General features: G+C 57.9%; 3 protein-coding genes and 1 long non-coding RNA gene across 6 annotated transcripts; 2 read left to right on the top strand and 2 right to left on the bottom strand.

The window, feature by feature from the left end:
• Positions 1-283: 283 nt before the first annotated feature.
• On the bottom strand, positions 284-8,504 carry BSCL2 (BSCL2 lipid droplet biogenesis associated, seipin). 3 transcript variants are annotated; one of them, XM_051964431.1, is made up of 11 exons: positions 8,414-8,504; positions 6,771-7,098; positions 5,891-5,972; positions 3,212-3,355; positions 2,313-2,447; positions 2,013-2,110; positions 1,501-1,642; positions 1,348-1,414; positions 817-903; positions 631-708; positions 284-522 (listed from the first exon to the last, which is right to left on the bottom strand). In XM_051964431.1, the coding sequence occupies exons 2-11, from the start codon at positions 6,977-6,979 to the stop codon at positions 374-376; spliced, it is 1,191 nt and encodes a 396-aa protein (XP_051820391.1). In that variant the 5' UTR covers positions 6,980-7,098; positions 8,414-8,504; the 3' UTR covers positions 284-373. The 3 variants fall into 3 exon arrangements, with proteins under 3 accessions (XP_051820391.1, XP_051820388.1, XP_051820390.1); XM_051964428.1 differs by having other exon boundaries at positions 8,339-8,444; XM_051964430.1 differs by lacking the exon at positions 8,414-8,504 and adding an exon at positions 7,929-8,028.
• On the top strand, positions 8,074-9,041 carry LOC127539956 (uncharacterized). The gene is made up of 2 exons (XR_007948063.1): positions 8,074-8,171; positions 8,850-9,041. It is a non-coding gene; the product is annotated as an uncharacterized LOC127539956 (long non-coding RNA).
• A 2,647-nt stretch (positions 9,042-11,688) lies between these two features.
• GNG3 (G protein subunit gamma 3) lies at positions 11,689-13,375 on the top strand. Its single transcript, XM_051964432.1, has 3 exons — positions 11,689-11,944; positions 12,656-12,761; positions 13,043-13,375. The coding sequence occupies exons 2-3, from the start codon at positions 12,663-12,665 to the stop codon at positions 13,169-13,171; spliced, it is 228 nt and encodes a 75-aa protein (XP_051820392.1). The 5' UTR covers positions 11,689-11,944; positions 12,656-12,662; the 3' UTR covers positions 13,172-13,375.
• Positions 13,376-16,107: 2,732 nt separating this feature from the next.
• Positions 16,108-24,508, bottom strand: HNRNPUL2 (heterogeneous nuclear ribonucleoprotein U like 2). The gene is made up of 14 exons (XM_051967004.1): positions 23,808-24,508; positions 21,299-21,431; positions 21,018-21,094; positions 20,717-20,856; positions 20,449-20,539; positions 20,230-20,342; positions 19,685-19,948; positions 19,412-19,534; positions 19,142-19,270; positions 18,775-18,943; positions 17,502-17,702; positions 17,019-17,092; positions 16,692-16,799; positions 16,108-16,608 (listed from the first exon to the last, which is right to left on the bottom strand). Exons 1-14 carry the CDS (start codon positions 24,481-24,483, stop codon positions 16,537-16,539), a joined length of 2,370 nt encoding a protein of 789 aa, XP_051822964.1. The 5' UTR covers positions 24,484-24,508; the 3' UTR covers positions 16,108-16,536.
• Positions 24,509-24,613: the final 105 nt, after the last annotated feature.

Raw genomic sequence — 24,613 nt, forward strand, 5'->3', positions numbered from 1 at the left:
AGAGGGAGGGGTGGGACAGAAGCCATCATCAGCCCCCGGCCACTCCAGGCCCAGGGCCACATGAGGCCCCACGTGAGATGGAAAGATTAATAGCTTCCAGAAGAGTCAGGCTCAGAGGCCACAACAGGCTGCACCCGCAGGACTGTCCTGGTCCCCCAGCCCCCAGCACGTGAGCAGCTCTGACCCCGCGAGGCTGAGAGGGGAAGGCCCCAAGGACAGCCACTTTTCCATTCCTTGCTTGGTGACCCTCTCCCAGACTGACCCAAAAAGGGAGGAAACCAGATGGTGTGAAAAAAGTTTATTGTGGGGAAAAGCATTAAGGATGGAGAGCAAAGGAAAAGTGCTGGACATCTGAGGACCAGGGCCCCCACCCTCAAGAACTAGAGCAGGCTGAGCGGAGGCGGGGGGTGCCTGACGGGCTCTCGGCGCTGCCTGCAGGGTCTGCGCTGCCCAGGGTTTCCGGGCAGGGGGAGGGCAGGTTGGCTTCCGTCAGCAGGGCCGCATCCTCCCAGGAGCCAGAACCTGAGTGGGGGAGAAGGGGGAGACAAGGAGTATGAAATAGCATCACCTCCGCCCCTGCCCCCCACCCCTCCCCACCCCCCGGGCGGCCAGCAGGGACATGACCCTCACCGTCACTGGTCTCCTGATCCAGGCCCTCCTCATTAAGCGGCTGCAGTTCTGGCCCTTTCTCTTCTGGCAGCTGACTCCCTGCAGAGAACCAAGCGGGCCATCACACTTGGCTGGGTGTGTCTCAGGAGGGAATGAGAAAGGCGGGGGGTGGGGGACAGGGGCCTGTCCCTCTGCCCTGGCACGTACCTGGCCCAAGGGGAGCTGCGTGGTCCCCATCATCCTGAGATTTCTCGGGAAGCCTGGTTAGCTCTGCTCGGCTTCTGGGCCCCAGCCCTGCGGAGAGGGAGGGGCTGCAGGAGCTGTTCCCACAGACATGCGTGCTCCTTCCCACCCCCTCTGAGCTGAACCCGAAAGCTGGACTCAGAAGGCCTGGCTCCACTGGTAACAAGCCCTAAGCCTGGGACCCCCACCCGAGTCACTGCGGCCCCTGGGGGAGCACGCTCTGCACAGAGACACCCCCCGCCCTGGGCCTTAGCAGAGGCCTCGACGTCCAGGCATCCGTCAGCACCCCGGGAACCTCCCCTGCCGGGCTCACGCCAGGACTCTGCCACGACAAACGGGCTCAGTCATGGCGAGGACGTGTGTGAGCGGAAAGGCAACGAGCCAGCCAACAAGGAGGGCAGCAGGATGCCCGGCAAGGAGCCCCCCATTCAGGGCACAGGGAGAGGAGCCCCCCGGAGATCACTGAACCCCCCACCGCTCTGCTGTCCGACAAACCTGGCCGCCTGGAAGCGACCCTTCTCTGGCCTTCTGATTGCGTGCTGTCCTTATCTCGACCGGGCCCCTAGGAAGGGAGAAGAGGAGGAACCTCAAAGCACTCCTTGGAGGCCCCGGCCCCGGTCCCCTCCGGCCCTCGACGCCCCCCAATACCTGCAAGGTGAGGCGGTGCCTGGGCCAGATGCCGCCCCACACCCACTGCAAGTAGCTGAAGAGCACAATGACGCTGAGGAAGGTAAAGTTGCTGGCGATGCCGATGACGGCGGAGGTGACGGGGAAATTGTACAGCAGATACCTGAGGCCGGGGACACTCCGCGTCACGGGGGGCAGGGACATGGGCTTGCCCTGCAGCCCCAGGCTTCCGAGGCCTCCAACCCCCCAGTGACCAGCACCTGGGCTTAGTCTGAGAGGCGGATCTCATTACATCTCGGGAGCCCCGAGGGATTGGGGGCGGGGGGGATGGCGCAGACCTGGCAAGCGCCATGACCGGTGACTTCTCTGTAGCTGATGCCTCATCCTCACATCCCACCCAGACTGAAAGCTGGTCCTGCCCGCCCCCCAGAGGAGTGCCCCCTCCCCACAGGAGACCCCTCAGCAAAGGCCCAAGGTGCTGTGTTCCCTTCCTGGGAAGGCTTCCCAACTCTGCTCCGGCCGGGCCCCTCTACCTGAGCCCTGTGAAATGGGCGTGGATCCGCAGCTGAGCCCCATAGAGCTGAATGCGGGTGCTGTGGATCTCAATCACTGCGCCGGTGGTGGGCATGTACTGGGGAGGAGGGAGGTGGTCAGCACCGGGAGCCCCTCGGCGCTCCCACTCTCTCCCTCCTCTCCCCTCCTCCACCAGCTGCCCCCAGCCCTTCCCCTTTCCTCAGCAGCTCTGGCTAACAAACAGGGCTTCCTTTCGGGAGAAGGGGCCAGGGCCCCCCAGTTTCCCACTCATGCACCCTGACCCCAGGGGCTCCTCTCACCGAGTCCTCCCTGTAGTCTGAATACAATTCCACCTCGAGGAGCTGCTTTTGCTCGGCGAAGCCCGATAAGAAGAGGCCGGAGAAGACAAGCGTGTCCAGCAGTCGCAGCAGGGTTGAGCGATAGTGCAACATGGCCTGGAGAGCCAGAGGAAGCAGACCCTGGCTCGGGGCTCAGCCCCCCACTCCCGGTCCCGCCCCTCTTCAGAAGCCTGTGCTCCTCCACAGCCAGGCCCTGCTCCCAGTCCCTTCACCCATGTTCCAGTGTTCACACCTCAAGGGCCCTCCTGCCTTTTGTTTGCTCACATTTTCCTTTTTACTGAAAGCTCAGAGGTTCAGGATAATCCATTATGTTAGCCCATTAAACCTGTCCTAACCCACCCCCCTTCTAACATTATAATCTGGCCAGTCCTTGTTTGGGGGTTCTTAACCTGAGATCTCACAGTCCATTTCAGAGGATCCATGGAAGTGGATGGAGAAAAATCATTGCACCCTTCAAATGCATTCAAAATAATGCAATTACAACTTGATTCTGAGGAGGGGGTGCAGAGGCACACTCCTCAGACTGTCTAAGGGATCCAGGACACAAAATGGGGAAGAACCTCGGATCTGAGGCAGGTGGGGGCTCGAGATCACCCAGTATTTCTGTACAAGTGGAAGAGACACTAAGGACCTAACCTGTTCCAAGTCCCTGTTGCTAGATGCTGGGGAGACCATCTGGGTCAGGAGAGAGCGCTCCTTAAGGTCAGGCCCAGTCCCCAAGTTAGTGCTTCAGTGTGGACGGGCGCCCCACGCCAGGCCCACCAAGAAGCCCTGAACTTTGCAGCTCTCTCCCAAGGCTCCTAGGGTTGTCGTGCCCGCCGTGTGCCCCTCTCCCTCCCCACCTAATCTCCAAGACTCACAGAACGGGCAGAAGAGGAAATGACTCGGCCTCCTCGGGTGTAGCAAGCAATGGTGACCATGAACATGCCCAATTCCTGGTTCACCGGGGACTCGGGCATCTCCAACTCCAGAGAAATTCGGTAGGGTTGTCCGTACATCAGCACCTGCACACATGGGCGGGGGAGGGGGGTTAACATCAGCCTCCTTCCTAGCCCCACGCTCTGTGATGATGCTTCTTCTCTTTTGTTTCCAAATCCATCTCCCCCCACCTACTAGGGAGCCAATGCTTGTAAAAGAATTTAAAAAGAAAAAACCAGCAGTTGAGTAAATCTAACAGCCTAAGAATCACTCCAAGCCCAGGCACCCCCTGACCCCCATTGGCCCTCCTTTCCCGGCCCCCGCTGCAGCAGCCCCAGCTCCCAGGCCGAACCGCACTCCCTGGTTCAGGGAAACATCTGCCCCATGTCACTGACTCTCCCTTCTCGGAAAGCGAGCTCACAGGTGCCAAATGGGTCATCCGTGACTAAGGCTAAAGAGTGTGCTAAAGAGACCATCCCCCTGGACCAGCTTGACACCATTTCTGTCGTTAATTAACCAACAGCCAGCAGTCCCTAATTCAGGAGGCACTCAAAAGCTCTTCATCACCCTTCCTCACGTCCCATTTAGAAGAATGATGGCCCCAGACTCATTCCGCCTTCTCGGGGTGTCTCCTGCTCTAGGAGATCACGGCTCACTTTAGCTCTGAAGACTAGATTCCTACCCTGACCACCCGGGGTGTCCGTGGTACCTCATTTGATAAAAACTCTTAGCCCAAATTTGGCCTACGCTATTCACTCTCGGGATGATCAATTCCACAAGAATTCTGCCCATTGTGCAAACTCTTCAGTGCGTCATTCTCCTTTTTGATGCTTCCAAGAGTTTATTAGAAATGGTAAGACGTTAGCACCTCGTGAGGACATCTGGCCTTTGTCATTGGCAGAAATCCACACACTACTTCACCCCTGCAACAGGCCTTAGTCATCCAGCCTGTCCCGAGACTCCCCCCTTTTCCCCAACCTTCTCCCTGGCCCACAGTGACCTTCCCAGCGCTCCCAGGGCTGGGACACACAGGCTTCTCACAGCCAGGCTGCAGGCCTCAGGGGCCTATCTCCCACCCGATCAAGGCTGACTGAATTGAATGCCATTGGCTCCCAGCTAAGCGGCATCGTTCCCGATTCTGTCATCTCTGCCCTGAGTTTGTCCCATGAGGACTGCCCCGCAAGCTCTCGGGAGCCAGGGACCCTAGGAAAGGACTCAGCTTCAGCTTTTCACACTCGGGCCAAATCTCCCCTTCGGGGTTACTTTCTCATCTCAACTGCTCTTCTCCGAGACAGGCACCTGTCAGAAAGGCCAACCCCCCCCCCCCATCCCCAAAGGTCACAACCACGACTCGGGCATCTCCCCTAGTTTGGGTACAGAGGTACTGCGGCTGGAGGGGAGCACCTGTTATCTGAAGTATATCGCACAAGAAACAAATCCACCTGTCTACTGTCGCCTCACCTGGGGAAATCAAAATGTATCTTTATCATCTTGGCATTTCACTATCCACAAGAAACGGGTGGTCCCTAAGGATGTGAATACTTCACTACATATGCTTCTACCAAGCCTCATTATTTAGGCAGAGGGAAGAAATAAATATGTATTAGCATCCACTATGTGATGACATTGTGCTAAACATTTGACAAACATCTATCTCATTGATCTTCAACAAGCACATTGGAAGGTAAGTGCTATTGTTACCTCCATTTTACAGTTGAGAAAACTGAGGAAATTTTAAGGAAGTGACTTGCCCAGTGTCACATAGCTATTGCCTAAAACTGAACTAAACAGATCCTCCTGACTCAGGTCAGGCTGACTAAGTCACTGTTGCCTCTAACCCTCTCATTTAAATAATGAGTTAAGATGGCTCCTTGCAGAAAAGTCCTGGGAGGATCCCATGGCTTTTAACTTTTATCCTTTGGCTGAAATGTTCTCTGAGCTCTACTAGTCTTGTCTTTCACCCATTCCTGATAAAATATTCACATTCCTCCATTTTTTAACTTTTTGGGATAAAAATTTGCAAAAGGCTTTTTGAAGTTCTAATAAATCCCTGATCAGCTGGAAGGCCCCAGGAGGCCAGCTACCTTTCTGAGAAAGCAGCAGAGCTGGGGTGAAAAGCTCACAAGGTAACAGGAGGCCGAAGCAGGCCTCAATCCCAAGCTCTCAGACACTGTCCAAGACGAGGGCCCGCCTCTGCACAGAATACGACTCGTGGACAACTTGCTGCCTTTCTGTGAGTCGGCTTCTTTGCTTAGGTGTTCGCCAGCCCCCCTCCCCCCCAGCTAGCCCAGCTCTGGAGGCGGACAGGCTGGTCTGCACGTTCTAGCCATCCTCTGCAGCCATGGAGACACCGACAGGCCCTTTGGTCCAGCAGCTGTTCGTTTCTGATGCGCTTCCACAGCGTTTGACCCTTCAATCCCATCGACATGGGTGGATGCCACCTCAGCCCATGATTTCTCTCACTACTCATAAAACCGCCTGCCCGTTCAACAGCGTCACACACGGGCGTTGAGGCCTTCGAGAACAAGGCTCCTCACCCGCGTTACTCACCCTCTCACCTGCCCAGCACCTTTTGCTGGAGCTCCCAGTGCAAGCTTTCCCACCTTCTCTTCCCTACTCACCCGATCACGTCCACCTTTAACCAGGGAGACGTTGGCCACAGGAAAGGAGCAGAGAACAGGTCCAGCAGAACCGCAGTCTGTCCTAGAGAGGGAATGAAGTCACACCATTTACCTTAAGTCCCCTCACACCCTGGGGGGGTGGCACAAGATGATCTCACTCACTCCCTTTTCCTGCTACCTTATCATCTGTATCAGAGAAGGAAAATGGTGTCACTCCTGCCATCGTATCTTTGACATGTAATAAGAGCCAAGTCCCTAGAATTGAGAGTGAACAGGGAAAGGGGGGAGACAGGAAAAAGGGTCCCCAAAGAGGGAAGAACTTATCCCCAAGGGGAAGAAGACTCATGGGAGGTTTCCATGATCCTAAGTTGGGTTCCTTTGGTTGTCAATTATATTCACTCAATTGGGGATGAGTAAGGGTTTGATGGCAAGGGTGCGAATGGAAAGGGATGTTGTAAAACACAGTAGAACAGATAACAAAATGTCTCTCTCCTTTCTTGGCAAAGGACTGTCAGAGCACGAGGTCACTTAATATTCCATCGCTGAATTGGGTATTTGTGCTTAAATGTTTTTGTTCCAGGGGAAGGTTTAACTCCACGAAATATAAGGAGGAGAATTCCCAGAAATGACTATGATGGAAAAATAAAAAACCAACATCAACCAAGTTAAAAATATATATATATGATTTAAAATTTAAAAAAGTACACGGAGGCAGTGGTTGGCTGTCAGGGGCCGGGACAGACAGCGGTTCCAAAGGGGACAATTAGGGTCCTGTGCTAGTCTGAAAGAGCCTTCCCTCACCAGCCGAGCCCAGACTGGCAGCAGCCCCTCAGGAAAAGACCACGACTTCAGGAGCGGGTCGTTGGCGGAAGCCTCTCACCTGTAGGAAACATGGACTGGGCTGAGGTGGCTGACTGTCGGCATGTAGGAATAGTAGAAGGAGGCATAAAGGAAGACGGACACCCAGAGGAGGAGGAGGATGGTGCAGAATGCCACTCCAAACCGAAGCAGGAGCTTGCGGGCTCGACCCACCACCATCTGGCCCACTTCCTGGGCCCAGAGCAGGGCCGGCACTGGGTCACTGGCCATAGCGGGAGCCGTGGGGGGCAGCCAGGACCTGGCTAGGCCCAGGTGTCAGGCCGCCTTGTCCAATCTGCTCCGTCACCTGGACGCTACCCCTGGCCATGAGACAGCATAGGCGGCAGTTCCTAGAACGAGACCGAAAGGGAAGAGTGGTGGCAAGGCAACTGGACCAGTTTCAGGGCCCCAGGGAAGCAGATTCACCCTCTTCAGGTCCCCTCACCACTCCCAAGGGCCCCAGCCTCCTTCCCTCTCCCCAAACACATCCAACTACACCGTTGGGGCTCAGCTTCCCCCTAACTGGCTGAGCCCCCCAGGGCAGGGCTGCCTTGGGAATCCTGTCTCCCTCCTCCCTCACAGCCCCTGACCTGCACATCCCACCTGTCTCTCCAGAAAGATCCGGTCCCCGGGCTCCTTGCCCACCTGCTCTAAGGGTCATGTACCATTTTTCTACCTCCACGAGGCCCATAAGCTCCCCTCTCCCCAATTCAGAGAGACCTGAATTAGAGGGGGAGGGTGGACTACACAATCTCTGGGACCCCTCCTAGGTGACCCCTCCAGAGAGGTGGTCTTGGCCCAAGGCAGTGCTCTTGTGTCCTTACCTGAAGGGCAATCCTTGGGCTCCTTACCTGGCAGGGGTTATCATGGGCAAAGTGCTTTACCAACTCCCCAACTGGAGAAACGTTACCATCCATTACTTCGAAACTGCCAGAGCCCAAGTGCCTGCCCTCCCCTCAATCCCGGCAGCTCCTGGGGCGACCTCGGGGGTCTCCTGCAGGCCACCTTTCACCTTTGACACCTCTACCTAGGGGGAGGGCCGGGACAGATGCCTCGGCCCAAACCCGACTTTCTTCCCTCTCCAGGGGGGCTGGACTGCTACTCGCTCGGACTTCCCGGGGCTACCTGTGCCTCCCCCCTCCCCAAAAGCTTAGGGGCTGCCGGGGCCGCCCGTGCCCACCTTTGTCACGAGCCCAGAGGCTCTGCCTAGCAGGAGAGGGGGGTGCCCAAGACCCCTGCGGTAACGGCCCCGGGGCCCCTTCCAAGCTCGAGCTCTGCCTCAGCGGCTCTACCTGGGAGATGACCCGGGCCAGGGGATGGGGGTAGCACTGCTCCCCCGCGTCCCCGCGGCCCGAAGAGCCGGAGCCCGGCCAAGCCCAACGACGCCACCCCCCCTGCCCCCGCCTCACAAAGGCCCCGTGAGGTAAGCGCTACGGGGGTGGGGGTGGACGCCCAGGCCGCAGGGGAGGGCCCAAGGCCGGGGGGGGGGGGGGGGGGCCTGCGGCTTCCCTCTGGCCCCCGCCTCCCGACACCGCTTGGGGCCGCCCGTCCGCTCCCCACGCCTAGGCCTCTGCGGACGGCCAGCCCTACCTAACCGGGTCACCATGGAAACCATGCCCGCCAGCGGGGCCCCGCCGCCTCGCCGCCGCCGCCTCCTTCACTCACCGGCCTCTGCCGCTGCCCCGGCAACGCCGACAGAAGACTTCCGCCTCGCGCGGAAGCCCCGCCCCCTGCGCGGGCCCGCCTTTGTACTGCCGCTGAGAGGCGGTGCCGAGCCGCAGGGCCCGAGAATGAGGCCCGGCGATTGGAGGAGACGCCGCGAGAGGGGCGGGGCCCGAGAGGCTAAGGGGTGCAACGAGGCCCGGCCCCACCCCTTGGCGTCTAGCGGCACGTGCATAGACCAACGGCTGTGGTTCCGTTGCCGTGGTAACGGGAATTGTGGCGAGACCTCCCAGCTTTCCCCGCCCCACCCCCACTCCAGAGACACCCCCTCCCCCCCCCTTCTCGTGGCTTCCTTCCCTTTCCCTCCTTCCGACCCTAGGCTCCCTGGGAGGTGTGGAATAAAATCTCTTTGAGCCTCCCTCTGGTTCCCCCTCTGAAGGTGGGAACGACATCGCCAGCCCCGCCTCCCTCGGTGAAAGTGACTTGAAGAGAAAGTGTCAAAATGCCAGCTGCGTCACTGTTTCCTCCCTTTTCCGCGGGCCTCAGTTTCCCCATCAGCGAATTTGGGCCCGTAACACTGCGCGGCCTGCTTGATTACAATGTGGGAAATAAATAGTGTGGTTCACCGCAAGCGTGCCTCGGTGCAGTGCCTGGAAGCGTGTCCCTGCCTCCAAGAAGCTTAATTGTGTTCTGGGAACGGCCCCATCATCGATACACAACATGGACAAAGCAAAGGAGGAGCGCTCGGACTCTATAACCCCTCCCCCTCTGAGATCGGGCCGATCTTGGGTGAATCGGAGGCTTGTAAAGGGGGGGGGTCTCTGTCCCCCACCCCGGGCGCGTCGGGTCCCGGCAGGCTGGCTCAGGCAGCCCATTGTACAGAGTTGGCAGACCTCCCGCGGCCTGGGATTGCCCCAGCCTTTCAGGGCCTTGCACCACGTTCAACGATGCCCTACATTTGAGCCAAGTGCTCTCATGCCTGTAATCCTCTGATGCCGATTGAGCAAACGGAGGTCACCATCACCTTCCTGATCCTGCTCGTGGCCCCGCCTCTCCCAGACCGCTCTCCCCTTTCTCCGCCATCCCCCCCCCCCCCATGGGACCCTCCGCCCAGCTCCTGATTCTCTTCAGCCGTGACTTGGGGCTCTCCTGGGTATCCGGTACACAAAAATAGGTTTACAAATCAAACACTTGCCAATCAATCATCATTTTGAGACTCCCGGTTCTTTCTGTGACCCCATATGAGGTCACAACCCAGTTTAACAAGCTTTGCCGTAGGTCTTCCCGCCCTCTAGGATTTTAGGAAGCCCCCTGTCTGTCTGTCTGTCTCTCCCTCCCATCTCTCCCTCCTCCTGCCTCTCTGACAGCCCCCTGGATTCTGGATTTGCTGGACTGTCCTCCAGAGTTCACCCCCTCACCATAAGGGCATTCTCTGTCCTAGGCCCTCTTCTCCTCCCTCTGTACTACTTCCCTGGGGGCTCTCATCAGCTCCCATGAGTTTAATGAGCCTCTCTCAATGCGAATGATGCTCACATCCATCTCACCTGCCCCAATTTTTCTGCTGACTTCCACTCTCCCATTGCCAACAGCCTTTCAGACATCTCCAGTTGGGTGTCAAGGGACACCTTAAATTTACCCTGTCCAAGCCAAGTTTCGTCCTTTGCCCCTAACTGCCTGCCCCATGTTCCCGCTCTTACTGCAAAGGTCACACTATCCCCCAAGCCCCTCAGGCTCACAGGCCGGGAGTCACCCTTGACCCCCACTCCCTCACCGCCCTCCAGCCAATCATTTGTCAAGTCCCGTTTCTATCTTGCTGACATCTCTCACCCACCACACCCCAGCTGTTGCCAAGACCTGCCGACTTCACCTTTGCAACATTTCTCACATCCCGGTGTGGGCCCATCTCACCTCATACCTGGATTACTGCACCCTCTTACTTAATAAACTCTGCTGGCCCCCCATTGCTTCTAGGAACAAACGCTAAATTCTCTGGCATTCGAAGCTCTTCAGAAGCTGGTCATTCCCTCCCTTTCCAGCTTTCTGAGACTTCCCTCCGCACAGAGTAGCCTTTGGCCCAGTGAAACTGACCTCCTGGCTGTTCTCCCAACAAGACTCTCCATCCCTCAGCTCTGGGCTCTCCAGCTGTCCCCTAAGCCTGAAATGCTCTCCCTGCTCTATTCTGACTACTGACCTTCCTGCCTTCTTCCACGTCCCAACCAAAGTCCCACTTCTTGTAGGAAGCCCCTCCTAATTACAGTGTTTTCTTCTTTTAACTATTTCCTATTTGTCTTCAATGTACCACGCTTTGTGTGTATTTATATGTCTCTCCCATTAGATTGTAAGTTTCTTGAGATCAGGGACTGTCTTTTGCCTCTTTTTATATTCCCAGCACTTATCAAAGCCCCTGGCACATAGTAGGTGCTTAATATGCATTTATTGAATTCAAATCTTGGCTTTTATTAATTCAGTCACTAAGGTCACATGAGCAGCCAGGGAACCAAGTTCCCTCCTCTACAAATCGGGAATGAGACTTGCAGCCCCCCCACCCCTCACTTACCTCTCCCTCATACACTAGGGATCCTTGAAAGGGGGGACAGTGGAATTTCTGGAGCATGCTAGCCTCTTGATTCCAGTTTGACTATGGGTGATTGAGGATTGAGGAGCTTAATAAACCTCGAGGGTGTTTTTGACTAACCTCTCTGGGCCCCCACTTTGCCCCATATAAAGCAATCTCTACGGTGGAATAGACTCTCCATGAGAAAAGGGGCTGTTTTTGACCTTGTGTTCCAAGCTCCTAAGGCAGAGCCCCGTTTGTGCTCCAAAAATAATTGTTAAATTGAATTGATGTAAAACCTGTAACCTCACCCAGCGTAGAGGGTTGGAAGCCTAGGTTTGGAAGGAACAGAGGCCTGGACATAAGAATAAGGGGATGACAATGCTGAGGCAGAATGAAGAGGAGAGGACGAGGGAGGGGGGAGTAAACGCCCAGCTGATGTCAGATTTCCAAATGAGCAGGGTCCCCTGCAGCCCAGCACAGACTCCACTGCAGCAGATGCCATGGGCCCAGACCACCACAGGGTGATAGGGGAGGTCGGTTTGGCCTTGGTTCCTCCAAGGCCCTCTGGGAAACATTCTGACTCTCATCTCACGGTGCCGGTGACAGGGGAGGGCAGGGAGTTAGTCATTAGCTGGTGCAAGGTGCCCACCCAGGGCAGGAGCTGACTGTCAGCCTCCCCCACTGGCTGCACGATTGGTACATTCCGGGATGGGAGCAACTCCTTCTAGCATCCTTCATCCTTCAGGTAGTAGTGGTCCAGACAGGCAGTGGTAACACTGTATCACTTGGGACCAGCCCTCGAAGGACCGAGCCCAGTCTCCGCTCCCGTGTCGAGGATTGCGGTTATTCTCCTCTGAGCCTGCTGTTTCTATCATCTGTATCAGAAAGCACCAGGCAACAGGGTGAGACACCCACCCCGGCCAGAAGGTCTCCGTTTCCCTCAAAACCCCTGGATCTGCAGGCACCTAAAGCTTGAGGTCAGTAATTCAATGGTGTGTGTGTGTGTGTGTGTGTGTGTGTGTGAGTGCTGGGGGGACAGGTTTCACCCACTGGGTGGGGGCTAATGTGCACTTAGGGTACACTCTCCATGTCCCTCATAATATCCTCCAGTTCAAGAGAATTCCAGGATGCTGGGGGGGGGGGGGCAGGATTACAATTTATCTTGACTGAAATGACCCATCCTTCATTTGCTGAATTTTAACAGGTCTGGATCAGGGCAGCTGTGGGCAGCCAGTCAATTCATACCCTTCACATTCCCTTCTCACAACCATTCCCACTATGGAGGACAGGGCGATGGAAAAGCTCCTGGGGAAGGATGGGGATTATCTGGCAATCTTTCTTAACTAGGGTCCCACCCTAACACCAAGCCCCCCAGTGATAGAAGGAGGGTTCAGAAAGGCACCAGGGATCAGGACAAATGTGCTCAGTTTCCTTCACAGCGGCTTTTATGCAGAAGCCAGAGGGTCACTTGTCCAAAAGCTGTCGGGGTGATTGATTCCCGGGCAGGTCTGGTTTGCACTAGATGCCTTGGAGGACCCACCTAGTCCAGAGACCCTGTGGTTTTGCAAGACACAGGAGAGGGTCTGTCTGGCAATGGGGGTGCTGTTGATCTCGGGCTTTGCGGCGGCCGCGGAGTCCAGCTCCCCACCTCCCCGCCCTGCTCTGAGCCGTCCTTCTGCTCTCCTCAGAGGCAGGATGAAAGGAGAGACCCCCGTGAATAGCACCATGAGCATCGGGCAAGCCCGAAAGCTGGTGGAGCAGCTCAAGATAGAAGCCAGCATGTGCCGGATCAAGGTGGGTGCGACCCTCCACCTCCCTCCTGCGTGGAGTCTCTGCCGGCCTGGGGGTGGAGGTCCCTCTGCCTCGAGATCCTTTCTTCGCTCGGGGGAGAGTGCCGTCGGCTCTCGCGGTTGGGTCGGGGAGGGGGTCGCTACGCCCAGAAAGCTGGGGAAGGGGTCGGCTGGCATTCAGGGGCCCGGGGAGCAGCCCTGGGGGAGTTTGCTTTGGGAGCAGCGGGGGCTTTCGCGCCCTGGGGACCCCTAGCTCAGTCCCCACCCTGCCGTGCCGGTGCCCAGGTGTCCAAGGCAGCTGCGGACCTGATGACATACTGTGATGCTCACGCCTGTGAGGACCCCCTCATCACTCCTGTGCCCACCTCGGAGAATCCCTTCCGGGAGAAGAAATTCTTCTGTGCCCTCCTCTGAACGCGCCCCCGCCCCGGAGCCCCCTTGGAACCCCGCCCCCCCCCGAGGCTCTCAGAAGCACAAGGCAGCCCCAGCCCCCACCGCCAGCCCCGTCTCTGCTCCCACCCTGGACAGCTCCGAGGAGGGCCGCGCGCGCCTGATGGAGGCTCGAGCCCGGTGGGGGGTTATTGGGAGGCGGAATAAAAGCACTCGCTCTCGGAGGGAGCTCTGGCGTCGCCTTTATTCAACCCAACCAGATGAGCGGGTGCCCAAGCCGCGGGAGGGGCCGGGGCAGGATGGGAGCCACTGCACAGAACCCCCCCCGCCTCCCCGCGGAGAGAGGGCGTGGAGGAGGCGGGGCAGGGGAGTACGAGGGCGGGGCGAGCCACCGAGAAGGGAGGAGCAGGGAGCCCCCCCCCCCCCCTGCGGAACTCTGAAGGAGGCGGGGCAGGGAGAGGGAGGGGCGAAGCACTGACGGGAAGGGGCGGGCGCAACATGGCCGCCCCCATAGCGTGCCTTCTCCCAAAATGGCCGCCGCCACGGACCACCGTGACATGGCCCCGCCCGAGCGTGCAGAGCGCGTTCCCGGACGACTCCATTCTTAAAATGGCAGCGCCCAAGCTAGTTTCCCGTCCCCGACAAAGTCCAGCCGCGTCAGTGCTCAAAATGGCGGCCCTCCGCCCCCACCCCCGCGGACTGCGGCAAGGCCATGGGCGGGGCCGCTCACGGGGAGTGGCCCCGCCCCTTCTGCGGAAAACTGCGGCGAGGCTGCGCGTGCGCATTACGCAGTCTGCGCTGGCAGTCTGCCGCCGGTGGTCCTTGGGTTTCCTTAGAAACGGAGATGGGGCCCTGAAGGAGGGAAGCGGCATCCAAACGGCATCCAAGGGGATCATAGAATACGAGCCCCGAAAAGGAAATACTTTGCATGGGGGTTTTAGTCTGGGCTCAAGTCCTCCCCCTGCCCCTCCCTTTCTTCCCCCCCTTTCCCCGCCCGGGCCCAGAGGCAAGCACCAGGTTGACCTCACCATACCAAGGACTCCCAAGGTCTCTGCCTGGAGTCTGGGGGGCACCGAACCCCAAACGATGCTGCCCATCTCTGGGGTGACCGGTGGCATAGTCCACCTGACAGCAGTCACAAGGGCCTGCAGGGGATCTGATTTAAAAACCTAGCCCCCCAGACTGCAGATCCCCAAGAAGGGGAGCAGGGAGGGGGGCTCACCCCCGTTCCCCTGGACGCAGCCCCTCGGCCCTGATGATCTGGCAGGGTCTGTCCCCGGGGGCTGGTTAGGGGGGGCTCAGAACCTCTGGTGGGGGGGAGGGGCTGGGGGCTGGGACTGGAGCAATCCAGTGAAGAGCAAGTCGGGGCGGCCAAGAGGTGGTGAATTCATTCCAATGATTTATTCTAAAACCGGAAGCTGCTGTTGCCTGCGTTTGTCAAAACACCGTAAAGAATGGAGGGAAAGTTAACAGCTGTAAACAATGACACAAATGGCACTTTTTCCTTCGTTTACTGGCCATGTCCAATAACATTTTACAGGTTTTGTAAAAGAATTCACAGGCTTTGTTATTTTTCTCACAAGCTTTTCCTTCTACAGCAACTAAGACACACATTCAGGACAAAGCACAAACGTTCTAGGATGAACAAGGCCAAAGATGCCTTCTGTTACCATTGTCTGTGGGGGTTTGTTTCCCTTCAAATTAGGTTTTTTGTTTTTTTTTTAACATCAGTAAACAGTTTAACAGTAAAAATTACTGTTTTGCCAAAGGATCTGAACTAGCATGGGTGCAGTGGTTATTTCCCTCCATAAATCCAAGCTTTTTCACAAACAGCCTTTTTTCTGGCTTTCCCTTGAATCCCCTCAGTGGTGGTGGAGCCGCCCACCAGCCCTCAGATCCCATTACTTCCCACAGCGCTTCACAAAGGACACCGACTAAGGAAAAGCAAGGTGGGGACCAGAACTTAGGGTTAGTGCAGCCCAAAGCCCAGGCTGTAATGTCTGTCTCCAGGCACTGTCACCAACCCTTACATAGCATCTAGGGACCAGGCGCCCCTTCAGCTCCTGACTGGTGCCAGTTTGGGGGCACAGGGTCTGTCAAGGACAAATGCAAAGAACTGAATCAGCTTCACGCCAGCAGTCTGAGTGCAACAGGAGGAGATGGGAAGACAAAGCCTTTCTCCTATAACAATTCAGACAGGGCAGTGCAGGGGGAGTGGTGGGGACCCATGGCCCTCACGCCAGCCTAGGCAGTGGAACAGGAAGGGAGCCTCAGGCTACCCCTCCACAATCTCCAACAGCTTTATCCCTTTTTATAGAGTCAACTGAAAACAGGAAAATCAACAATAAGTTGCTGCCCACTGAAATCTCCCACATGCACACTCTAGTTATCTCTGCCTGGCAGCCCACTTCCTGCACTGAGCCTTCCTCCCCGAGGCCATTTCCTGGGTCCGTTGGCCTCTCAATGGGAGAGAATGACCTTTTCCACAGAGCATCGAATGGCCCTCCTTGACTCTAGGAACTGGCTGCTCACGCAAGATTCCCTCTGGACACCTCACGCTCCAACAGACTGGAGAACCCCCCCTACATTTGCTTGTGAAACCCTGAGAAAAGTCTTTGCCTCCAGAAGGTGGATGCTGCCCAGGAGCGACTTCTAAGGGCACCCCGGCATAACCTTGGAAGACAGGGATGGGCACGGGCAATCTGGATCTTCCATGCTAGCCCAGCATCCCCACTCACCAAGCTTTCAGGAAAATTCAGGGACAGACATCAAGAACCAAACACCTCTGCTCCGGACCCAAGCAGGCCTTGCCCACCGAGCCCGGGCAGCCTCTCTTAAGTCACCTAACGGACCCTTTCTATGCCATGGCCAACGGCACAAAGACAAGGGATGGAGAGGACGTGCTGGCCACCGGCCCAGACATCCCAAGAGGGCAAGGTCGGAAAAGAAAATACAAGCGGTTAGTGGTGCGAATGATTGATAAGATCCAATCGTTTATTTTCACTGCCCCCGTCCCAACCTCTCCCTCCGTCCCCAGTGCCAGCCCTCAGGACCTCTCCCCTGCCTCACTGCCAGCCCAGCTGCCTCAGGATGTCAGGAGTCAGGGGAACCCATCACCTGTCCAGTCCCAATCCTTACAAGGGCAAGACAGGCATCCCTAGGGCTGTATTATGCGCAAAGGTTTTTGATTACAAATGTCTAACTAAGTCTGAAATGTTTTATAGAATAAGACAATATTCTTTTCAACAAACTTTTTTTAAAAAAATGTACAGTTTTTCTTGGTTTGCCTTCTCCCCCTTCCTTCCCCCCCAGCCCATTTCTCATTGGTTGTGTCTTGGGGGGGCCCGAGGCTGTGTTCCTTGTGGCCAGTGGCGCCTGGGGCTGGGACTTCACCGATACCCTTGGTAGCCATAGTAGTTCCTGTAGTATCGGTCTCGGTCCTGGTAGTAGTAGCTCTGCCACTGGAAGAGAGGGAAAGCCCAGTCAGCCGGGGCCGGCCGCCGAGCCTCTCCCCTCCTGGATCTAGGCTCCCTCGCCCACTCACCTCCCGGTTGTACTGCCTGTAGTAATCCCTGTATCGGTTGTAGTCGTAGTCCCGGCCGTAGAATCGATCGTAATCTCCTCGGTATCGGTCATAGAAGTTACGGTAACCCTGAGGGAGTGGAGAGGGCGGAAGGGTAAGGCGCGCTCGGGGCCGCCCGGCACTCGGCCGGAGCAGAGATGGCCGTTTCCCAGCTAGCCCCCCCAAAGCAGCAGCAATCCCCTCGGCACACGCAGCCAGCAGGCGGATACAGATGCGCGGGGCTCGCCCTCGAGGAGCTTAGCCCGCGGTCCTGCCAGGAGGGAGCAGCTGGAGGAGAGCTACACTCACCCCTCTGCTTCCAGACTGCCCCCAGTACTGCTGCCCATAGGCCCGGTTGTCGTAGCCCCGGCGCTGCCCGCCGACTGGAAGAGAAACGGACAACAGCTCTCAGACAGGCGCCCGGGGCTCTTGGCTGGGGTCAGCCCCCCTGAAGGACCCCCCGGCCCTGCGGGAGGACAGAGCAATGGCCTGGGGGGCCGAGGGATCAACTCCTCCACTTAGAGAGAAATGAGTCAAGAGGCAGCCGGGCAGGGCGTCCATTCCAGTCCGGCCTCTGAACGCTCAAACCGTTCTTCCCCAACCTTGGTTTTCTCCGAGAGCAGAGGGACCCTTCCTGCCCCCCGGGGGCAGGTGAGACCAGCAGAGAGCCCCTCTCCCTGGAGCCTCCACACGCAAGGAGCGGCAGAGGAGCACTCCCCGGACTGGGCCCGCGCCCCTCCCTCCCTGCCCCGTGGCCCAGCCCTCCGGCTGCCGGCAGCGGCCCCTGCTCACCGTATCCTTGGCCGCGACTGCGGCTCTGCCGGTTGCGCTTGTTGCGGTTGTTGCGGCGGTTTGTCCGCTTCTCAGAAGGGGGCAGCAGCTTCCTCGCCTCCTCTTTGTATCTGGTGACCAGCGGCTGGGCCTCCTCCTTCTCCAGTTCCCCAAAGGTCACCTCCTCCATATAGTCACATTTTTCAGGCAGAGAGAAGTTGGCTGCGAGTGTTTACAAAAGGGGGTGGGAAGCTGAGAACATGATCCGGGCCTTTTTTCTTCCCCTTGGAAATCCCAGAACAGAGTGGGCTCCCCCCCCCCCACAAGCCTGGCACCTACAAAACTCCCCCCAACTCAACACAGATAAACGTCATCCACGGCTGGCCCTCGATTCGAGTTAGCCAGGAGGCCCTCAAACCTCGGCCCCCCGCCTCCTGCCCATCTGGGACTCCCCCTCTAGCTCCCACTGCAACGAAGCTGGGACTTCTGCGCTTTTAGGAATAGAGTGACCTAAACTGCCACGCAGCCAGAAGCAGCAATGGCTCTGCTGGAAAGCCAACCCTTCCAAGAAGAGCCCTTGGCTCTAGCCAGTCGGCCCCAGGGCGGGCAGGGAGCTGGGATCCTTTCTGGCCCCCTCTTCGGGGGGGAGAGGAGGGGTGTGCAGCCATTGTTTTTAGGCCAACTCCTTTTCATGCCTCTTCCTCGACATCTTGACAGAGACGAGGAATCCCACTGAGAAGATAAGCCGACCGAGGCCTCGGCCACGGCCTTGCTCCGGGAACAAAGACCAAGGTCCTTTAGGGAGCGTGCCGTTAGAGGGAAGCCCTAGAGCGACCACCCGAACGTGCTTAGTGGCCCATCTCAGTTTAACGTAACCTAACCTCCCCATCCTTCCATGTCCTGCTGACGGTTTTCTTCAGAACCACAACTGAATTCCAGGGGCTCAGAAAGACGCCTGAGCCCAGGGCTCTCTGGACCCGAGCGGCAGAAACACTCACCGCGGCTGCAGTTTCCTGAGACCATCCTGCCGGCCTGTCTGGAGGCTCCCACTAAGGGCTGGGGCTGTTTCAGCCAAACAGCAGAAGCACTAATGGGCAGCTACGCGGACGGGACTCGCCCTCCAGGCCGGAGCTCCCCCTCATTTCAATTACTGCCACCTACTAAGCTCATTCCCACAAAGCCCGGCCCGGGCCGGGGCCTGCCTGCAGCCTGACCCTTCGGCTCCAATCTGGGGTTCCGGAGCCACCACTAAGGAGGTGGGAGCCCACAGGGAGGACGGAACCCCAAAGCGCACCTTTCATCTCCAGCATTACAGTGTCCGGCACGTCGTCTCCCTCCGCCTCCTTCCTCAGCTCCAGCCTCTTTTTCCAGTCCTCCTCGTTGGGGACGATCACCACCACTTTCCGGGAGAAGGTCTTAAAGAGGAGCAGCTTCCGCCGCTGGCCGGAGTTGTACACGTTACACTGGGGACACGAGCACAAGGCACGCCTGCTCACTCGGGCTTGGCGGCAGCGGCTGCCCAGAAGCAGACCGGCCTGAAGCTCAGGAGCCCTCCTTGCCAGGCGGCTCAGGGACGGGGGCGGGCACACTGGATGAGGGACTCGGAGCCCTGCCCCGCAGGCCGGGCCCGGGAAGGCCGAAAAGTGCTCGCGGAGGAATACCTGATCCAGGATGATGTTTCTCTTTGTCCTTGAGGCCACCTGGACCAGCTTGCTAAGGCACTGGGAGGCTTGCTGCACTAAAAGGTCCCGGCTCTTGGGGTCCATCTCTGGCTCCTCAGGCCCCTTCATCTGACAAGGAAACAAACAACAGGCCTTCCTCTCCACCACGGCCCTTCGGACCTGCTCCCAGCTCCCGGGAACAGGAGCAGCCTGGGCTTCTCGAGGCTGTGGGGCGCCGCTGCCCAAGCCCCGAGGGGGCTCCCCGCTTACCCGCATCTGATTGAGCACAGTCTCAGCTCCCAGGACGTTGTATCTTTTCTCAGGATTATCTTGTGCGTACTTCAGTGCCCACTGGGTCTTTCCAGATCCAGGCAGTCCCACCATCAGTAACACCTGCGAGGTTACAGCACCGGGTTTGTAGCGGGGAAGACGAGCCCAGAAGGGGAAGTGTTCCCTGGGTGCGGGTGGGCCCCATCCCTCCTCCTGCCCCGCCCCCACGTAGCTGAGCTCTCGGTGCCAGCCCCGGGCCCCCGCTGCTCCCACCTCGCACTCCTGCGTGGTCTTGGGCGGCAGCACCGTCCGAACGCGCTCCTCCACGGGCACAGCATGGATGAACACAAACTCCTCAGGAGGGGGGAAGAAGGGCTCCTCCTTCTGGCCAAAGTTGAGCTCCACCACACAGTTTTTGCAGAGGACGTGAGGCAGGAGGGCCCGCTCGCTCAGGGACTCCTTGCTGACCCGGAAAGCCACACCCAAGTCATCTCCGTTTTTAGAGAAAGAGAGCTCCACTTCCTCGCTCCCGAAATTCTGTGATGGACAAGGACAAGCAACAGAGCACGGCTTGAGCTGCCTGCTCAGCGTCCCAGGACAAGGAGGAAAAATGCTTCTGCAGCTGCGCTCTCCCTTCGTCAACTCGTGGCACAAAGCCCCTCATCAGCAGCGCAGGGGCCGGCAGGGAGCAAGCCCCCTGGCAGCGGGAGGGCGGGCACCTCGCGGAGAGGGAGCGCACTGCCCGGCGTCCTTCCCCCGGCGCCATGCCCTTGCGGCCTACAGCCTTCAATCAATGGACTGCTCTCACAAAGACTTACAGCAAAGCAGCCAATGACATCATTTTCCCCAAAGGCCTGGCCATATTCCTCAAACTGCCCATTTTCTGCCTTTAGCCCCCGGCCATCGAAGCCATAAGAAAATTCATCTTCACCTAGAACAGAGGAGCAGAGTTACCTCCCCGGAAGATGCCCTCCCCCTCCAACGTCCCACACGGGAGACTTGCTCCAGTTACGAGGGGAAGGGAAAAGGGATTTTACCAAGTTGTGGACGGGAGAAGTCAACAGACCATCCGACTCGAAGAAGAGACGCCTCGGTGCAGCCTTCCTTCAGGGGCAGGTTCTGGGTCACCTGTGCGGGCCAGAAAGGGAAGCCTCAGCCACCTGGAGCCCCAGCCCCCAGGGCCGGCCTCCCTCAGGGGGCCCGCCCTGCCAGCTGCTGCCCAACAGCTCTGGCACAGAGAGGAGCCGGCGGGCACACGGGGAAGGAGGGAGGAGGAGGAACGATCCTCACGAGCTGCTGCCCCACCTTGGCTTCAAAACAGACTTTGCCCTTCGTGACTCCGTAGGTGCTCCTGGCTCCCGACCAGAGGGTGGGAAATTTCTCGGAGAAAAGCGGCTGGCCCCCGTACCGGTCCTTGCTGACTTGGAAATGGAGGTCCGAGGTATCTGTGGGGAAGGAGGAGACACGTCACTCCAGCAGCACAGGCCGCCCCCGATCCCGCCACCCCTCCAAGGCCCAGCCTCCTGAGCCCTTCGGGGCCCGGACGACAAATGCACTCCTGAAGCCAGAGAGGAGACGGGAGGTTCCCGGGCCGCCTCCTACGTACACGTGTCTAGGTTCACAAGGGTCGGGTCCTCTTCCTCATCTCTGACCTCTTCTTCAGGGGGCGGGGGAGACTTTGAACTACACGAGAGAAAAACAGCACCCTGTGACCCAGCACGTCCCCGTCTCTGATGGGTGTTTGCTTGAGCTCAAGTCTACTTCAAGAGGAGCACATGAAACCTGCGCCTGTGAAGCCCCTCAGATCCAGCTCGTTCAGCAGCAGCCCCTCTGGGTCTCGTGGCCAAGGCAGAAATGCCAGGGACTCAAAGGGGAGCTCCCTCTTACCGACTGTGATAAGCCTCTTCTCGAAACTCATAGTAAGCCCTGCCGTGCTCTTCCTTCTCGTCCCGCTGTCTCTTTACCCCACGACGCTCTCCATCTGAACCCGTGGGTTTTGACTTCTCACTACGCTCGTCTCCTACAGAAAGGATGGAAAATGAACAATTTTCACTGAAAAAAAAAAAAAAGAAGAAAAACAAAGTCTCCTAAATCTAACCCCCACATCCCCTGGAAGTAGCCACAGTGCCTCCACAACAAAAGGAAACCTTGTCACAACTGTCTAGAACACGATGACTTTATCTGCTAGAGACTGATGATAAAATTAAAAAGAAAATTGAGAATTCTTGGGGGCTTTTTTTTAACCCATCTGTCCAAATTAACTCAGACAGAAATGCATGCTTTAAACTTGGGACAGTGCAAACTGTCCAGAGCAGCGTAGCGAAGGTCAAGGGCTCAGACAACTGAATGGGTTCAACTCTATTTGGGATTCTAGCTGGACAGGTTAGTTCTAACAGCTTTCCTGACAATCCAGCCTCAATTAAATAGAAAATCCCTTCCCCCAATTTCAAAATGTGTGGCCACAGCTTCCCTACAAATAGCAGGTGGATCCAGGTGCACGAGACAAGGCTGTATTTTTAACATAGTTCTTTAGTCAATGTTGTGAGGGCAAAGCATAAGTCACAAGAAACCCATAAATAATTCTGCAGATTTGGTGCACACAATCTGGGACAGGAAGATGCTTTTTCAACTTTAACACCCAATTGTTATTTTTTTAAATGATAAAACTAGATTTTTTACAAGGTACATCCACGATGATACGTTAGTTGGCTAGAACCCCATTTACGCTCTATTAACTGGAGTGCAGGTATCTGAGCCTTCCTATGACTGACAGAAGCTAAATAATTTATATTCTGGCCACTGAATGTTAACCAAGCGTGCTATGATGTTTTTTCTTTATTTGTATTATCTCTAATGCCAAGAACAGAATACGACAAATAGTAGGTGCTTAATTAATCCATCCACTGGACCCTGTTTTTATTTAGAAAGGCTCCATATCAGGATAATCACCTAGAGATCGGCCTTATCAAAGAGCTGGCCCAGGCTCAGAGGCATTATCGAACCCACAAGTCCACCTTCCAAAGGCCCACTTGGAGTTAGCTCCCCAGATCCTGCCTGGACTCTGACATGTTTACAGAGCCAGCCAATCACTTCGAACACTAAAAGGTCATTATCTCCCTGGGAAAAGCTGCCTGCTCCTCAAGTCGGCCACCTCGGGGCACCTCAATCAGCTACATTTCAAGGAGCTTTCAGAAACCCCACTTATTTAAAAGAAAAACTCACTGACGTAAACCCACCATAAACACGCTCATCTGCTATCTCGATACAAAGGTTGGCATTTGAACAGGAAGGGAGGTAAAGCTCAAAGTCAGTAACAGTAACTATCCTGCCCCAGAGCAATCAATCGTGTTGTCTCTTAACTAGTAAACCCGATACCCCCACTGGAAGGCGCAAGGCAGAGGAGCTGCTGCTGCCCCAGTTGCCATGGGTTTCCTGACTGCCCAGATGCCAGGCTCCGCCGGGACCTGAGGGATAAGCGAGTCAGGGAAACCCCGTTTTCCCCATAAACCTCCCCCCCAGGAACTCCAGAAGGCTGGGGGCTCCACAGGTAGTCCAGGCAGTTCCATCCCAGGGTGGGAGGAGGGCCCACAGAGGCCAAGCTGGGCCCTGCAATGGCCATCCTTGGGAGATCAGGCCTTAGAGACTGTCTCTCCAGCACCTGGCAGCTCAGAGACCTCATGGGAGGAGGACTGCTCTGGTCCAGCCCACTGACTGACTTACAGGAGATCCAGAGGGGGCCGAGCTTGCCCATCAAACTGCAGGATGCAGCAGGGAGGGAAGGGAAATTGAGATCAGAGACCGAGAGACTCGCTGGTACAATCACAAATTACTAAACTGACACCTTCACCTCCCAGAAAATCTAGTCCCTCCTTACCCTGGGGGAAATCAAGGCTGACAGAAAGACGGCCCCCCAAATAGACCAAAAACCACCTTTCCACCAACTGTTGGATGAGGACATCATAAAAAGGAGGGGGGGCTTAATGACCACCCGAGTTTGCCGACACTCCCCCCCTGCCCAGCACCCTCCCCGTATTCTAAAACAAGGAAGAGAGAGGCTCGACCTTGTGAATCCCCCCAGCCCAGAGCCCCTTTTTGCAACAAGGTAACCAGATGCATGTTCGGGGTCAACCTTACAAAACCAGTACAGCGCCCTCTTTTACAACAAGAGAAACTGAGGTTCGAAAAGGCACGACCTTGCAAAGCCCACCCCCCTTTACAGCCAAGGAAACGGGTGCGACCTTGCAAGCCCCCCAGTCCAGCGCCCCCCTTTTACAGCAAGGTAACCAGATCCACGTTCGGGGTCGACCTTGCGAGCCTCCCCCCCAGCCCAGCCCAGCCCAGGGTGACAGCAGGGGACCCCGAGGCCCGCACGCTAACCGCTGCAGGCCATGCTCACCCGGCTCCTCGTTGCCGCCGGCCTTGGGGGCGGGCGCTGGGTCGCGCTGGCCGTCCGGGGCCAAGGCCGCGTCGGGCTCGGGCTCGGCTTCGGCATCCGCGTCGCCCTGATCGTGGCCTGGCGCGGGCTGCGGCGGTGCCGGGGACTCGGGGGGCTGCGGGTCGGGCGCTGCCATGGCCGGCGAGGCGGCTGCGGGCGGCCGGGGCTGCGCCGAGGCCCGGCCCGAGGGCTGGGGCTGGGACGCGGCGGCGGCGGCGGCGGGGGGCGGATCCTCGGCCTCGTCCTCGTCCTCCAGCAGCAGCAGCGCCGCCGCCGCGTCCTCCTCGGCCGCCCCCGCCCCCCGCTCCCCCTCCTCCCGCCACTCGGCCCCCTCCTCCCCCTCCGCGGCCGCCGCCGCCGCGTCCTCGTCCGCGTCCTCGTCCTCGTCCGCGTCCGCGTCCTCGTCCTCGTTCGCCTCGTCGCCGCCCGGGCTCCGCACGGCCGCCGCCTCTCCCGCCGCCCCCGGCCGCCCGGGCCGCGCCGCCGCCGCCGCCCCGCCCGCGTCGTCCTCCAGCATCTCGGCGTCCAGCGCCTCCTGCAGCCGCTGCGCCAGGTCCACCTTGAGGCCGCGCGAGTCCAGGCCCCGCCGCTGCAGCTCCGACCGCAGCTCGGTCACTTTCAGCCGCTTCACCTCCATCGCCGCCGCCGCCGCCTCCGCCTCCCTCCCTCCTCCCGCCGCCTCCTCCCTCCTCCTCCTCCCCCCTTTTCGCCCCCCCGCGAACCGTCGGCCCTGTCCCAGCGCGCAGGCGCAGGGCCTGCCGCCGCCG

The sequence above is a fragment of the Antechinus flavipes genome, chromosome 6, assembly GCF_016432865.1.
Source record: "Antechinus flavipes isolate AdamAnt ecotype Samford, QLD, Australia chromosome 6, AdamAnt_v2, whole genome shotgun sequence".
In the NCBI taxonomy this organism is placed as follows: domain Eukaryota; kingdom Metazoa; phylum Chordata; class Mammalia; order Dasyuromorphia; family Dasyuridae; genus Antechinus; species Antechinus flavipes.

Bases quoted from the DNA above. Each gene is read 5' to 3' on its own strand.
- HNRNPUL2 (XM_051967004.1), bottom strand. From the start codon at position 24,483: ATGGAGGTGAAGCGGCTGAAAGTGACCGAGCTGCGGTCGGAGCTGCAG. The intron at 17,093-17,501 runs GTGAGCAGGGGC...TTTCTCTTCCAG, and splicing joins CAGTCGCGGCCAAGGATACG to TCGGCGGGCAGCGCCGGGGC. The intron at 16,609-16,691 runs GTGAGTGGGCGA...CCTCTCTTCCAG, and splicing joins ACAGGCAGTACAACCGGGAG to TGGCAGAGCTACTACTACCA.
- GNG3 (XM_051964432.1), top strand. From the start codon at position 12,663: ATGAAAGGAGAGACCCCCGTGAATAGCACCATGAGCATCGGGCAAGCC. The intron at 12,762-13,042 runs GTGGGTGCGACC...GCCGGTGCCCAG, and splicing joins CCAGCATGTGCCGGATCAAG to GTGTCCAAGGCAGCTGCGGA.
- BSCL2 (XM_051964431.1), bottom strand. From the start codon at position 6,979: ATGGCCAGTGACCCAGTGCCGGCCCTGCTCTGGGCCCAGGAAGTGGGC. The intron at 1,643-2,012 runs GTAGAGGGGCCC...CCCCGGCCTCAG, and splicing joins GCCCATTTCACAGGGCTCAG to GTATCTGCTGTACAATTTCC. The intron at 709-816 runs GTACGTGCCAGG...GGTTCTCTGCAG, and splicing joins CGCAGCTCCCCTTGGGCCAG to GGAGTCAGCTGCCAGAAGAG.